At 36.6% G+C, this 13,930-nt stretch overlaps 2 protein-coding genes across 4 annotated transcripts in view; one reads left to right on the forward strand and one right to left on the reverse strand.

The window, feature by feature from the left end:
* Positions 1-5,840: 5,840 nt before the first annotated feature.
* Positions 5,841-13,930, forward strand: part of LOC128559412 (trafficking protein particle complex subunit 11-like) — a 102,103-nt gene continuing 94,013 nt past the window's right edge. The window contains exon 1 of the mRNA XM_053550874.1: positions 5,841-5,970. Within this exon, the coding sequence (XP_053406849.1) occupies positions 5,922-5,970 (49 nt within the window). The 5' untranslated portion in view covers positions 5,841-5,921. The remainder of the gene's footprint in view (positions 5,971-13,930) is intronic.
* LOC123534053 (mucin-5AC-like) overlaps positions 6,675-13,930 on the reverse strand; it is a 90,193-nt gene continuing 82,937 nt past the window's right edge. For all 3 annotated transcript variants that reach the window (XM_053550869.1, XM_053550862.1, XM_053550864.1), the window contains 3 exons: positions 11,504-13,896; positions 10,880-10,923; positions 6,675-8,659 (listed from right to left, as the gene is read on the reverse strand). In XM_053550869.1, the coding sequence (XP_053406844.1) occupies positions 10,881-10,923; positions 11,504-13,896 (2,436 nt within the window). In that variant the 3' untranslated portion in view covers positions 6,675-8,659; position 10,880. The remainder of the gene's footprint in view (positions 8,660-10,879; positions 10,924-11,503; positions 13,897-13,930) is intronic.

The following is a 13,930-nucleotide window of genomic DNA, read 5'->3' on the forward strand; positions in this document are numbered from 1 at the left end:
CATCCAGGGTCAAAAACAAGGTCACCAGGTCAAATCAAAGGAAAAGCTTGTTAACACTAGAGGTCACAATTTTGGCCCAATCTTAATGAAACTTGGTCAGAATGTTATTCTCAATCAAATCTTGGAAGAGTTTGATATTGGGTCATCTGGGGTCAAAATCTAGGTCACCCGGTCAAATCAAAGGAAAAGCTTGTTAACACTCTAGAGGTCACAATTTTTGCCCAGTCTTAATGAAACTTGGTCAGAATGTTATTCTCAATAAAATCTTGGACGAGTTTGATATTGGTTCATCTCGGGTCAATAACTAGGTCACCCGGTCAAATCAAAGGAAAAGTTTGTTAACGTCCTAGAGGTCACAATTTTGGCCCAATCTTAATGAAACTTGGTCAGAATGTTACCCTCAATAAAATCTTAGACGAGTTTGATATTGGGGTCATCAGGGGTAAAAAACTAGGTCACCAGGGCAAATCAAAGAAAAAGCTTGTTAACACTCTAGAGGTCACAATTTTGGCCCAATTTTAATGAAACTTGGTCAGAATGTTATTCTCAATAAAATCTTGGACGAGTTTGATATTGGGTCATCTCGGTTCAAAAACTAGGTTGCCAGATCAAATCAGAGGAAAAGCTTGTTAACGCACTAGAGGTCACAATTTTGGCCCATTCTTAATGAAACTTGGTCAGAGTGTTACCCTTAATGAAATCTTGGACAAGATTGATATTGGGTCATCTGGGTTCAAAAACTAGGTCACCTGGTCAAATCAAAGGAAAAACTTTTTAACATTGTAGAGGTCACATTTATGACTGTATCTTCTTGAAACTTGGTCAGAATGTTAATCTTGATGATCTCAAGGTCCATTTTGAATCTGGGTCATGAGGGTCAAAAACTAGGTCATTAGGTCAAATCAAAGGAAAAGCTAGTTAACTCTCTAGAGGCCATATTTATGACCATATCTTAATGAAACTTGGTCAGAATGTTGATCTTGATGATCCATAGGTCAAGTTCGAATCTGGGTCAGGTGGGGTCAGAAACTAGGTCACCAGGTTAAATCAAAGGAAGAGCTTGTTAACACTCTAGAGGTCACAATTTTGGCCCAATCTTAATGAAACTTGGTCAGATTGTTACCCTCAATAAAATCTTGGACAAGATTGATATTGGGTCATCTGGGATCAAAAACGAGGTCACTAGGTCAAATCAAAGGAAACGCTTGTTAATACTGTAGTGGCCACATTTATGACCATATCTTAATGAAACTTTGTCAGAATGTTAATCTTGATGATCTATAGGTCAAGTTTAAATCTGGGTCAGGTGGGTTTAAAAACTAGGTCGCAAGGTCAAATCAAAGGAAAAGCTTGTTAACACTCTAGGGGCCACATTTATGACTGTATCTTCATGAAACTTAATCAGAATGTTAATCTTGTTGATCTTTAGGTCAAGTTCGAATCTGGGTCATGTGGGGGGGGGCAAAAATTAGGTCACCGGGTCAAATCAGAGGAAAAGCTAGTTAACACTTTATAGGCTTTATATCTTAATGAAACTTGGTAAGAATGTTCATCTTGATGATCTTTAGGTCAAAAGGTCAGGTGACAATACAGGGCCTTCATGGCCGTCTTGTTTTCAAATGGTTCTGCTTGGCCTTTTTTATTGGTTGCTAGAGCTGAAACTGAGTAACCCTTTTAAACAAATTCTTCTCATGAACCAGTTGATGGATCTTCACCAAATTTTGTCTTCAGTATCCTTATATGTTTTTTCTCAAGTTTGTTCAAATGGTTCTGTGTGGTCCCAGTTAGGGGCTGCCCTAGGTAAAATTTGAGAAAAAAATCTTTGAATGATTTCTTATCATGAACTCAAATGGTTCTGCTTGGCCCTTTTTAGCCCATCAGATTTTTTGAAAAAAAATGATGAGTTATTGTCATCACTTGAGCGGTTGTCGGCGTCGGCGTCTGCGTCGGCGTTGCCTGGTTAAGTTTTATGTTTAGGTCAGCTTTTCTCCTAAACTATCAAAGCTATTGCTTTGAAACTTAAAATACTTGTTCACCATCATAAGCTGACCCTGTATAGCAAGAAACATAACTCCATCTTGCTTTTTGCAAGATTTATGGCCCCTTTTGTACTTAGAAAATATCAGATTTCTTGGTTAAGTTTTATGTTTAGGTCAACTTTTCTCCTAAACTATCAAAGCTATTGCTTTGAAACTTGGAATACTTGTTCACCATCATAAGCAGACCCTGTACATCAAGAAACATAACTCCATCTTGCTTTTTGCAAGATTTATTGCCCCTTTTGGACTTAGAAAATCAGTTTTCTTGGTTAAGTTTTATGTTTAGGTCAGCTTTTCTCATTAACTATCAAAGCTATTGCTTTAAAACTTGCAACACTTGTTCACCATCATAAGTTGACCCTGTACAGCAAGAAACATAACTCCATCCTGCTTTTTGCAAGATTTATGGCCCCTTTTGGACTTAGAAAATATCAGATTTCTTGGTTAAGTTTTATGTTTAGGTCAACTTTTTCTCTTAAACTATCAAAGCTATTGCTCTGAAACTTGCAATACTTGTTGACCATCATAAGCTGACCCTGTACAGCAAGCAACATAACTCCATCCTGCTTTTTGCAATAATTATTGCCCCTTTTGGACTTAGAAAATCATTTTCTTGGTTGAGTATTATGTTTAAGTCAACTTTTCTCATAAACTATCAAAGCTATTGCTTTAAAACTTGCAGCAGTTTTTTACCATCATAAGTGGACACTGAACATCAAGAAACATAACTCTATCCTGCTTTTTGCAAGAATGATGGCCCTTTTTAGACTTAGAAAATCATGGGTAGGACAATATTTCTATTACACAAAAAAAATCAGATGAGCGTCAGCACCCGCAAGGCGGTGCTCTTGTTATTGGTTGCCAGAGATGAAAATAAAATATAGAAACAAGTTCTTCTCATCAGTCAATTGATTGGTCTTAATTTTGTCTGTAGCATCCTTCAAGTTTGTTCAATGGAATGTTTGCTTTGCCACTTGTAGTGGCTGCCATGGCAGAAAAAAACAAACTTTTAATAACTAAATAAAATGCTTAATGGATTTTCAACAAACATGCTCTGAAGCAAGGTCTTATGGTCATGGTTTTCGTCAGGTGTGTGACTTAGGCCCATTTGTGTCTCTTGTTAAAGTAATAGGGCTGAATATTTCTTGTCATACCTACTTGAGCTTTGAAACTCTGGTAAGCAATTATTGAATATAGGGTCATCATGGCCATCTTCTTTCATTTTTAGCTCATCTGATTTTTTGAAAAAAAATGATGAGTTATTGTCATCACTTGAGCGGTTGTCGGCGTCGGCGTTGGTGTCGGCGTCGGCGTCTGCGTCGGCGTTGCCTGGTTAAGTTTTATGTTTAGGTCAGCTTTTCTCCTAAACTATCAAAGCTATTGCTTTGAAACTTGGAATACTTGTTCACCATCATAAGCTGACCCTGTATAGCAAGAAACATAACTCCATCTTGATTTTTGCAAGATTTATGGCCCCTTTTGTACTTAGAAAATATCAGATTTCTTGGTTAAGTTTTATGTTTAGGTCAACTTTTCTCCTAAACTATCAAAGCTATTGCTTTGAAACTTGGAATACTTGTTCACCATCATAAGCAGACCCTGTTCATCAAGAAACATAACTCCATCTTGCTTTTTGCAAGAATTATTGCCCCTTTTGGACTTAGAAAATCAGTTTTCTTGGTTAAGTTTTATGTTTAGGTCAGCTTTTCTCCTAAACTGTCAAAGCTATTGCTTTAAAACTTGCAACACTTGTTCACCATCATAAGTTGACCCTGTACAGCAAGAAACATGACTCCATCCTGATTTTTGCAAGATTTATGGCCCCTTTTGGACTTAGAAAATATCAGATTTCTTGGTTAAGTTTTATGTTTAGGTCAACTTTTTCTCTTAAACTATCAAAGCTATTGCTTTGAAACTTGCAACACTTGTTCACCATCATAAGCTGACCCTGTACAGCAAGCAACATAACTCCATCCTGCTTTTTGCAATAATTATTGCCCCTTTTGGACTTAGAAAATCATTTTCTTGGTTGAGTATTATGTTTAAGTCAACTTTTCTCATAAACTATCAAAGCTATTGCTTTAAAACTTGCAACAGTTTTTCACCATCATAAGTGGACACTGAACATCAAGAAACATAACTCTATCCTGCTTTTTGCAAGAATGATGGCCCTTTTTAGACTTAGAAAATCATGGGTAGGACAATATTTCTATTACACAAAAAAAAAATCAGATGAGCGTCAGCACCCGCAAGGCGGTGCTCTTGTTTGTAACAGTATTGTTTAAATAATTATAGAAAAAATGCCTATGAGTATTAAATATTTACATAATTACTATGTTTTAACAATGGTGATTACTGTGAAATCATTAATATTCGTGGGGGACTAATTTTCGTGGTCGAGTGAATCCACGAAATTTAATCCGAACGAACAAGTAAAATTCCCATTCAATTTATATTCATAAGTTGAAATCCACAAATTCATATCCCCATGAAATTACCGTTTCGACCCAAACCACGAAATTTCATGCCCACGAAATTAAATGATTTTACAGTGTTTACCATAACAGTAAAATCATATCACTGTTCATGAAAAATCTCATTATGTCAGTTTCCTCATGTAATTTTTTTTCCATGCATTTAAATGGCTGTACTCTTTATCATCTGCAGAAATATGAAAACTTATAGCAATAGGAAAGTTGCTAAATTATACAGTTAGAAAATCCTGAACTTTTAATTGTTTGAAAACCTTGAATAATAAAATAATTATATCAGTGAATAATTTTTTTTCTGTTTCAACTGGGTTACAACTACTATTGAATACAAAATATGAATATATAAAATTACAAGAGTCTATATTAACACGATATCATGTAATGATTATATTAAAGCAAAAGAATTTTTGATATAATAATTATGGTTTTCTCTCGGACACTTTAATGCACTAAAAATCTTGAGAAATATATGAGATTTGGTTTTTTTTCCTCTCCTGAAAAGTAACCAAAACTGACATGGTAAATTATGGGACTGGCCACAAAGGTGGACATTATTTAGTGTTTTTGTGTTCCCTTTAGTAGTATTTAAATATTTACTTGTTTGATGGATGCAGTTGTGTTATTTATTACATTCTATATCTTCACCAAAAAATTTAACTATATCTTCCATAGCCATAGCATGTTAAAACATATTAGCATCTGATGGCCTTTTCGGGCTTCCATAGAATCAACATTTATTACACAAATTCATTTTGAAAATATTTCTGAAATGTCTGCAGTTCTGAAATATGGAAGTATCTGACATCCAAGACATATACTGACACTTTAAGACACATAATGTACTGACACTTTAAGACATCATCAAAAAGTACCTTTTGAATGATTTGACAAAGTTCCAAAAATCTCTGTATACCCTTGCTCTGTAACGGACCAATGTGGGCTTTGTGTTTTTTCCAAGAGCAAATATTTTTGCGGAGATGAAAAGCTGACATGTCATGCTAAAGCCCAGGTATTTTCAATTCATATGAAAGTGCTGAAAATTGAATCTCTATTTGCAAAAAAAAATAAAAAGAAAAAAATTTCCAGGCACATACATTTGGACAAGATAACCCCTGTGCATGACAACTGACTGTTGACCATTGCAAACGTGACTTTTAGTTTCAAGTTTAGCCTGTTTACTTTTGTTTTCTTTATTTCCGGGAAAAGCTGAAGGTTGTCTGATGCCATTTTCTGTGTTGTCAAAAATATATGTATGTCTTGCGAGTTTGTATAAAAATGTGCTGGCCCTCCTAAGGAAATATGGGAATATTTTTAGAATGATGCACCTGAAGCAGAAACAGGTCTGGAAACAGCTTGTGTAGACAAAGCTAGACACCTGTGGAATCCAGTTATGGAACCCTGTGTATTCAATGTGGAAATGCAAAATATTGTGCCCTGTGGTAAGTCATTAGATTAGATCACTGGCTAGTGGTTGAAGGTGCTTATTGAAATATCTGGCTGGAGGGTAACTTTAGGTGGTCACAAGGCTCATCCGCACCTTCTTCCAGTGATAGATTTGTTTTATTGCATACCATATACTTCAAATAATAGAAGAAATAAAACAAACAAAAAACTTTCTTTTAAGGATAACATGGTGTAATAGCCATATTTCATATCTTGTAACTGGATGATAATATTTAAATGAAATTTGGTCACTTTAAACACATTCGAAATTAAAAAATTTTCACCGAGAGATTTTTCGAATTTTATCATTTTTTGGGGAGGTAATCGGTATTGAAGTCAACATTGATGCCTATGGGAAATATATAATTTCTTTGATTATAAGAATCTGAACTTGAGTTTCGAGAAAATTTTGCGGTAGAAAGCTGCATTATATGATTCTGATACAAATATCAAAAAGAAATCTAAAATTCCCCGTAGGGAAAAGGAGAAAATCATTTTTTTCTAGTTTTCAGGGGAGATAACTCATGAAAAAAACAAAATTATCAGGGGAGGTAATCTAAAGGAATTTTTTGAGAACTTCTGTCACTACATAACTTGTCAATATGCACCTTACTTCTACCGTTTGACATTTTTAAAGCTTACATTATCAAGTTGTATGTACGCTTTTGGTGAAATTGAGGCCTATTACACCATGTTATCCTTAAGCACAATTTTATTATTGTAGCACATGAATTTATGCATTTATTCATAAATTGCAGCACTGGGGTGTAAGATGAGTTTTTCCAGCACTGTCAAAATCATGGGAAAATCATGTCTAGCATGCAAGAAAGACCAATCAAGTCCCTGTTGTTAAATATTTTAATCTTTAAGCAAGAATAAGATACTTGCATGGATAAGGGTATGCATAAGATTCTTTTGTATGTGTCTGCAGAAGCATAATTCAAAACATAGTAATTAAAAAGTTATTCAAACTATGTAGTTGCATGCATTGAATATATACCGTAGTTGTAAAATCAAAACCTAATATTTATAAAAATGCAGTTTACTTCGAGTCAAGCATTACAAACACTTTTTGATTTGGTGAAAACAAAAATTTTGTGTTTCCATGACATATAATCTGTCAGTATTTAAATTTCAAAGCTTTCATAAGTAATATAGCATTTATAGGATATAATGTTCTGATACCTAAGTTTTTTAGCTGAACTATTCAAAGAATAGGAGATCCATTTGACTCCCCCGTGTGTCAGCATCCTCATCTATGTCGGCGTCCCAGTTTGGTTAAGTTTTTGGATGTAAGCTGGTATCTCGGTAACCACTTGTGGGAATGGATCAAAACTTCAGATACTTATTAACTATGATAAACTGACTTACATTGCACAGGTTCCATAACTCTATTTTGCTTTTTAATAAAATTATGCCCCTTTTTCAATTTTAGCCATTTCAGCCATATAGAGGTTTCATTTATGCTTTGATTTTATAAAACTTGCACAGAATGATTATCTTTAGAATCTCTAGGCCTGGATTGAAACTGGGTCATGTTGGGTCAAAAACTAGGTCATCAGGTCAGATGAAAGGAAAAGCTTGTTAACAAGGTTACGCTGCCCCATTTATGACCCTATCTTCATAGAACTTGGTCTGAATGTTTATTTTGGTGATTTCTAGGCCAAGTTTGAAACTGGGTCATATAGGGTAAAAAACTAGGTCACCCAGTCAAATCAAAGGAAAAGCTTGTTAACACTCTTTCATTGGATGTGCATGAAACTTGGTCAGAATGTTAGAGAATAAGCTTTTTTACACCCTTGGGGGCACATTTTTGATTCTATGTTCATAAATTTTGGTCAGAGTGTTTGTTGTTATGAAGTCTTAGATGATTTCAAATCTGGGTCACGTTGGGTCAAAAACTAGGTCATTAAGTCAAATCAAAGAAAATGCTTGTTTACACTCAAGAGGCCAATCTTAATGAAAATTGGTCAGAGTATTTGTCCTCATGAAATCAATAGGTAAAACATGTTTACACTGATATGGTGTGTTAAACAGGTGAGCGACCTAGGGCCATCTTGGCCCTCTTGTTCGACTTCTGCCTTCATTCAATTAACAAGGCTGTTGAATAGTCGAGCATTGCTTTCTTCCGGCAGCTCTTTTTCTTTTCTGTTGTTGAACAAGCTGGATGCCAGTGCCTTTGATTTTTTTAGTATTTTGATACTTATGAGAATGACATTAAAACCATTGAAGGTGATTTACTGTATACATAGTTATAAGAGAAACAGAAAGACTAGTATCCATAACTTTGACCAGAACATAACTTTGCACTGAAATGTTTTCTTTTTTGCACATTGTTTTGTGATTTAAGGTGTAACTTTGAACGGAATTAAATGCACTTTAACACAGCGAAAGATGAACAAATATACCATAAAAGATTGTCTACTATACTACATAAATCTACTACAAGTACGTAGTTTGTAATTTACAGCTCGAGTCATCTTACATCCTGGGGTGAAAGATGGATTTTTCCAGCACCAGTGAAAATACAGGAAATCCATGTCTTGTATGCAAGAATTACTGAGTTTAAACATGTATCAAACAAAAGTAGTTTTCATGATTTAGTAAGTCTTGACATTTGATAGACCGGGAAGACCAAAATGTTTTTCTTCTTGTCCAGTATCGGTAGGATGTAAATGAGATCATCTGAAAAGTAAATAAGAACATCTGTATCAGTTGACCTCCTCTAAAACTCAAATAGCATTATGTTTGTATAATTTTATGATGAAAGATTATACTACAGCCAGAAATATTTAAAAACTTAAAGATCTACTAATTTTATGCCAAAAACACCAGGAAGTAAGCGTTGTTCACTTTAAAGTATAGCGTTTTCAAACTAACAAGGTTGTAACCAATTTACTTATTTAATTGTTTTGTTGGGTTTAACATCACACCAATACAATTATAGGTCATACGGTGACTTTCCAGCTTTGATGGTGGAGAAAGATCCCAGGTTCACTTCTGTGCATTATTTCGTCACGAGTGAGCACCTGGGTAGAACCACAGACCTTCCGTAAACCAACTGGATGGCTTCTTCACATGAAGAATTCAATGCCCCAAGTGGGGCTCAAACCAACATAGATGAGGGACAAGTGATTTGACAGTTGTAATCAAATCTTTATAAGCATTAACTTTGTAGATTGATCAGATCATTGTAGTACTTTTCCATTTAACTCTTAGCCTGCTAAATTTCTAAAATGAACTAGTCTATCATTCAATTTCAAAATTGGTCAGTACCATTTATGATTCAAAGGGATGTTCACTGAAAATTTACTGACTAATCACTAGAATAGAAAAAGGCAGAATCACTTGCTGCAAGCATTAGCCGGCTAAAGGTCAAAAGAATATCATTGATATTATTACCTTCCGACTGTCTTCATTAAAAGATAATAATTGAAAATGAGGTTTGAAGTAGAGCTTTGATTTTCTTTAACGGGTATCTGCTAAACCCTTAAGAAGTGGAAACAGATGTAAATTCAACAAGTTCTTTCCTTTGTCAATGTGACTAAAACTTGAGATCAATTCGTTAGCTCAGGCAAGAATCCAGGGCACCATATTTATCAGTGTTTTAAGTCTTTGTTATTCTTAAATAAGAAATAACTAAGAAAACACATACTTTACTAAGTTTAGACTTTCATGTCTTCATCAGAAATACATACTGTCAGTAAACTTCAAGGTATATAGCAAGCTTATATGAAAAACTTGCTTTGAATTGTATTTGGGAGTCACTGTTACTACAAAATATAATCAAAGCATTGTAAATACTGGAGGACGGATTGTCTCGAAATGTATTGTTTCTGTCAGGTCCAAGATCAGCAATGTTCCTTTTCTGTTGGGAGTGTTAAACTAGTAAATGTCTTTTTCGGTTGTTTTTTTGTAACAGTGTAATCATTTCTTTGTCACATTTCTATGTTCACTGTAAATTTAATGACTAAATATGAACAATGCAGACTATCATTACCAGACTGCACAGATGTGCATGTAGACACATATACACACAATTATAAAACAATCATACATTTTGTAATAACTACTGGGCAAATATACATCAAACTATAATAACATAGGGAACAGAACTAAAACACATTTTTAGGTCACTAATTATAGCAAGGACGATCAGACATTTAAGGAATACACATATATAACTGATTACTGTGTTGCAAATTAAAATAGACTGTAATAACCAAATCATTTGAGCATGAAATATTTGTAAAAATAAATATCCGAGCTTTTACTTTCCCTCTATTCTAAATTATTTAGTACAGCTAGTATTTGTAAATTTCATTGGTGTAATCTTCAATGAAATATCCATCATCTAGCAATAAGAACACTGTCTTGTATATAAAGCGTGCTTAGTTTATTAGTCAGTGGGCACATCCTCTGTTCGAGTTTATGCTACACTAATCCTCTGCATTCAATTAAAGCTCGCAGTGAAGCGTGGTGATTTCAGTTGTTGTATGTGCTGCCATTTGAGAACTTTTTTCTTTCGGTGGAGTGTGAAATCTATGGTAGTTATCAAAAAAATCGATTAAGCCAAAATTCGTATATTTATTATTGTAATTTCTTTGACAATCCATCCAAAAATGATTTCCACTCAGTAACTTTTATTAGGAATATCAGGTTGGTAGTAAAATGTTTGACCCAAGTTGGTCAATAGGACAGAAAGGATAGGGGATTGTGTTTTGTGACCACTTGGGTCAAAGTTACTGTTAATTAGATAGAAAATGTTTTAAAACCTTGGGTTTTGTGGAATTCCCGTGTCTCTTGTTTGATATTACAATTAAAAAAACAAATCCTCTGTGTATTCTTGTCAGCTGCACATAGAAAAATCATTGGATTTCAGGGATCTGAAAAAGTCACGCTTACCTTAGCTCTCACCAGGTAATTCTTTCACACATGAAGTAGCTCGTCTGAAATACATATTAGAATGTGGATGAATAGCTAAGTAGAACAAATGGCTTTGATATATTTATTTCTATACATTCTGGTTAATACCTTTCCTTTGTCGGTAGTGCAAATATCTAAAAAAAATTGATATAAAGCATATTTGCAAATATCTAAAAATTTTGATATAAAGTATATTTGCAAATATCTAAAAAATTTGATATAAAGTATATTAAAGTGTGCAGTTATTTTTGTCTCCAGACTGTTGCTTTTCTGAAATATGCAAGTTCTGCTCAGTTTATACTTATTTATTTTAGGTCAGTTGTAAAGCAAGTTCTACAACTGAAATTTGTCACACTGAACATGTCTTCCTAATGGAATCATTGCCACAAGGGTATAAGAGATGAGAATCCAGTTTCCCTTTTAAATACTGAGTGCCAAGCAAGCGAACAACTGGTACTGATTTTCATGTCTTTGGTATGACCCTGCTGGGGATCGAACCCACAACATCCCACTCTTGAAACGGATCCTGAGCTACTAGGCTACCAAGAGAGTTAAGTTCTGCTTAGAAGATGGTTGATACAATTTATTCAAATTTTTACTTACTTTTCACTAAGAGAAATTGTGTCTTCAGGTGTTAATTCTGTTGGTGTAGAACCAAATGGTGTAACTCCTTTTAAAACTGTTGGCACTGCAGCAGTCTGTTCAGAGGATGCCGTCTCTGTTGAAATAAATGATGCTGCATGTGTAGATGAAGATGATGTTGCTGGTGTCTGAGCAGATGATGTTATAGGTGTTGGTACAGGTTGTGGTGATGCTGATGATATTGTTTTTGGTAATACCAGTTCTGGTAAGGGAATTGGATTAGATTGTGGTGGAACAGGTTGTTTTGCTGTTGATGGATTAGTTAGTGGTGCTGTTGATGGAGCAGGATGTGTTGCTATTGATGGAGCAGGTTGTGTTGCTGTTGATATAGAAGATTGTGTTGCTGCTAATGGAGCAGGTTGTGTTGCTGTTGATGTAGCAGATTCTGTTGCTGCTAATGGAGCAGGTTGTGTCGCTGTTGAAGGAGCAGGTTGTGTTGCTGTTGATGTAGCAGATTCTGTTGCTGCTAATGGAGCAGGTTGTGTCGCTGTTGAAGGAGCAGGTTGTGTTGCTGTTGATGTAGCAGATTCTGTTGCTGCTAATTGAGAAGGTTGTGTTGCTGCTAATGGAGCAGGATGTGTTGCTGTTGATTGAGAAGGTTGTGTTGCTAATGATGTAGAAGATTCTGTTGCTGCTAATGGAGCAGGTTGTGTTGCTGTTGATGGAGCAGGATGTGTTGCTGCTAATGGAGCAGGTTGTGTTGCTGCTAATGGAGCAGGATGTGTTGCTGTTGATTGAGAAGGTTGTGTTGCTGTTGATGTAGTAGATTCTGTTGCTACTGATGGAGTAGGTTGTGTTGCTGTTGATGGAGCAGATGGTGGTGCTCTTAATGGAGCAAGTTGTGTTGCTGCTGATGGAGCAGATTGTGTTCCTGCTAATGGGGAAGGTTGTGTTGCTGCTGATGGAGCAGATTGTGTTGCTGCTAATGGAGCAGATTGTGTTGCTGTTGGTAAAGTAGGTTGTGGTGCTGTTGGTAGAGCAGATTGTGTTGCTGCTAATGGAGCAGATTGTGTTGTTGCTAATGGAGCGGGTTGTGGTGCTGCTAATAGAGCCGGTTGTGTTGCTACTGATGGAGCAGGTTGTGTTGCTACTGATGGAGCAGGTTGTGTTGCTGCTGATGGAGCAGATTGTGTTGCTGCTAATGGAGCAGATTGTGTTACTGTTAATGGAGCAGGTTGTGTTGCTGTTGGTGGAGCAGATTGTGATGCTGTTGATTGAGAATGTTGTGTTGCTGTTGATGTAACAGATTCTGTTGCTGCTAATGGAGCAGGATGTGTTGCTGTTGATGAAGCAGATTGTAGTGGTGCTGATGGAGCAGGCTGTGATGCGGTTGGTTGAACAGGTTGTGGTGCTGTTGATAGAGAAGGTTGTGATGCTGTTGATGTAGCAGATTCTGTTGCTGCTAATTGAGCAGGTTGTGTTGCTGTTGATGAAGTAGATTGTGGTGCTGTTGATGGAGCAGGTTGTGGTGCTCTTAATGGAGCAAGTTGTGTTGCTGCTGATGGAGCAGATTGTGTTTCTGCTAATGGAGCATGTTGTTTTGCTGCTGATGGAGCAGATTGTGTTGCTGCTAATGGAGCAGATTGTGTTGCTGTTGGTGAAGCAGATTGTGTTGCTGCCAATGGAGCAGGTGGTGTTGTTGCTAATGGAGTGGGTTGTGGTGCTGCTAATGGAGCCAATTGTGTTGCTACTGATGGAGCAGGTTGTGTTGCTGCTGACGGAGCAGATTGTGGTGCTGCTGATGGAGCAGATTGTGTTGCTGCTGATGGAGCAGATTGTGTTGCTGTTAATGGAGCAGGTTGTGTTGCTGTTAATGGAGCAGGTTGTGTTGCTGTTGATGTAGCAGATTGTGGTGCTGCTGATGGAGCAGATTGTGTTGCTGCTAATGGAACAGGTTGTGTTGCTGCTAATGGAGCAGGTTGTGTTCCTGTTAATGGTGCAGGTTGTGTTGCTGTTGATGTAGCAGATTGTGGTGCTGCTGATGGAGCAGATTGTGTTGCTGCTAATGGAGCAGGATGTGTTGCTGCTAATGGAGCCGGTTGTGGTGCTGCTAATGGAGCCGGTTGTGGTGCTACTGATGGAGCAGGTTGTGTTGCTGCTAAAGGAGCAGATTGTGGTGCTGCTGATGGAGCAGATTGTGTTGCTGCTAATGGAGCAGGTTGTGTTGCTGTTGGTGGAGCAGGTTGTGGTGCTGTTGGTGGAGCAGGTTGTGGTGCTATTGGTGGAGCAGGTTGTGGTGCTATTGGTGGAGCAGGTTGTGTTGCTGCTGATGGAGCAGGTTGTGGTGCTGCTAATCGAGCAGGTTGTGGTGCTGCTGATGGATCAGAAGATGAATGACGTCCATTGCTTGGTGGCTGTTGAAAATACAAATGTAAATGCCATGGATAT

The sequence above is a fragment of the Mercenaria mercenaria genome, chromosome 1 (genome assembly GCF_021730395.1).
Source record: "Mercenaria mercenaria strain notata chromosome 1, MADL_Memer_1, whole genome shotgun sequence".
In the NCBI taxonomy this organism is placed as follows: Eukaryota; Metazoa; Mollusca; class Bivalvia; order Venerida; family Veneridae; genus Mercenaria; species Mercenaria mercenaria.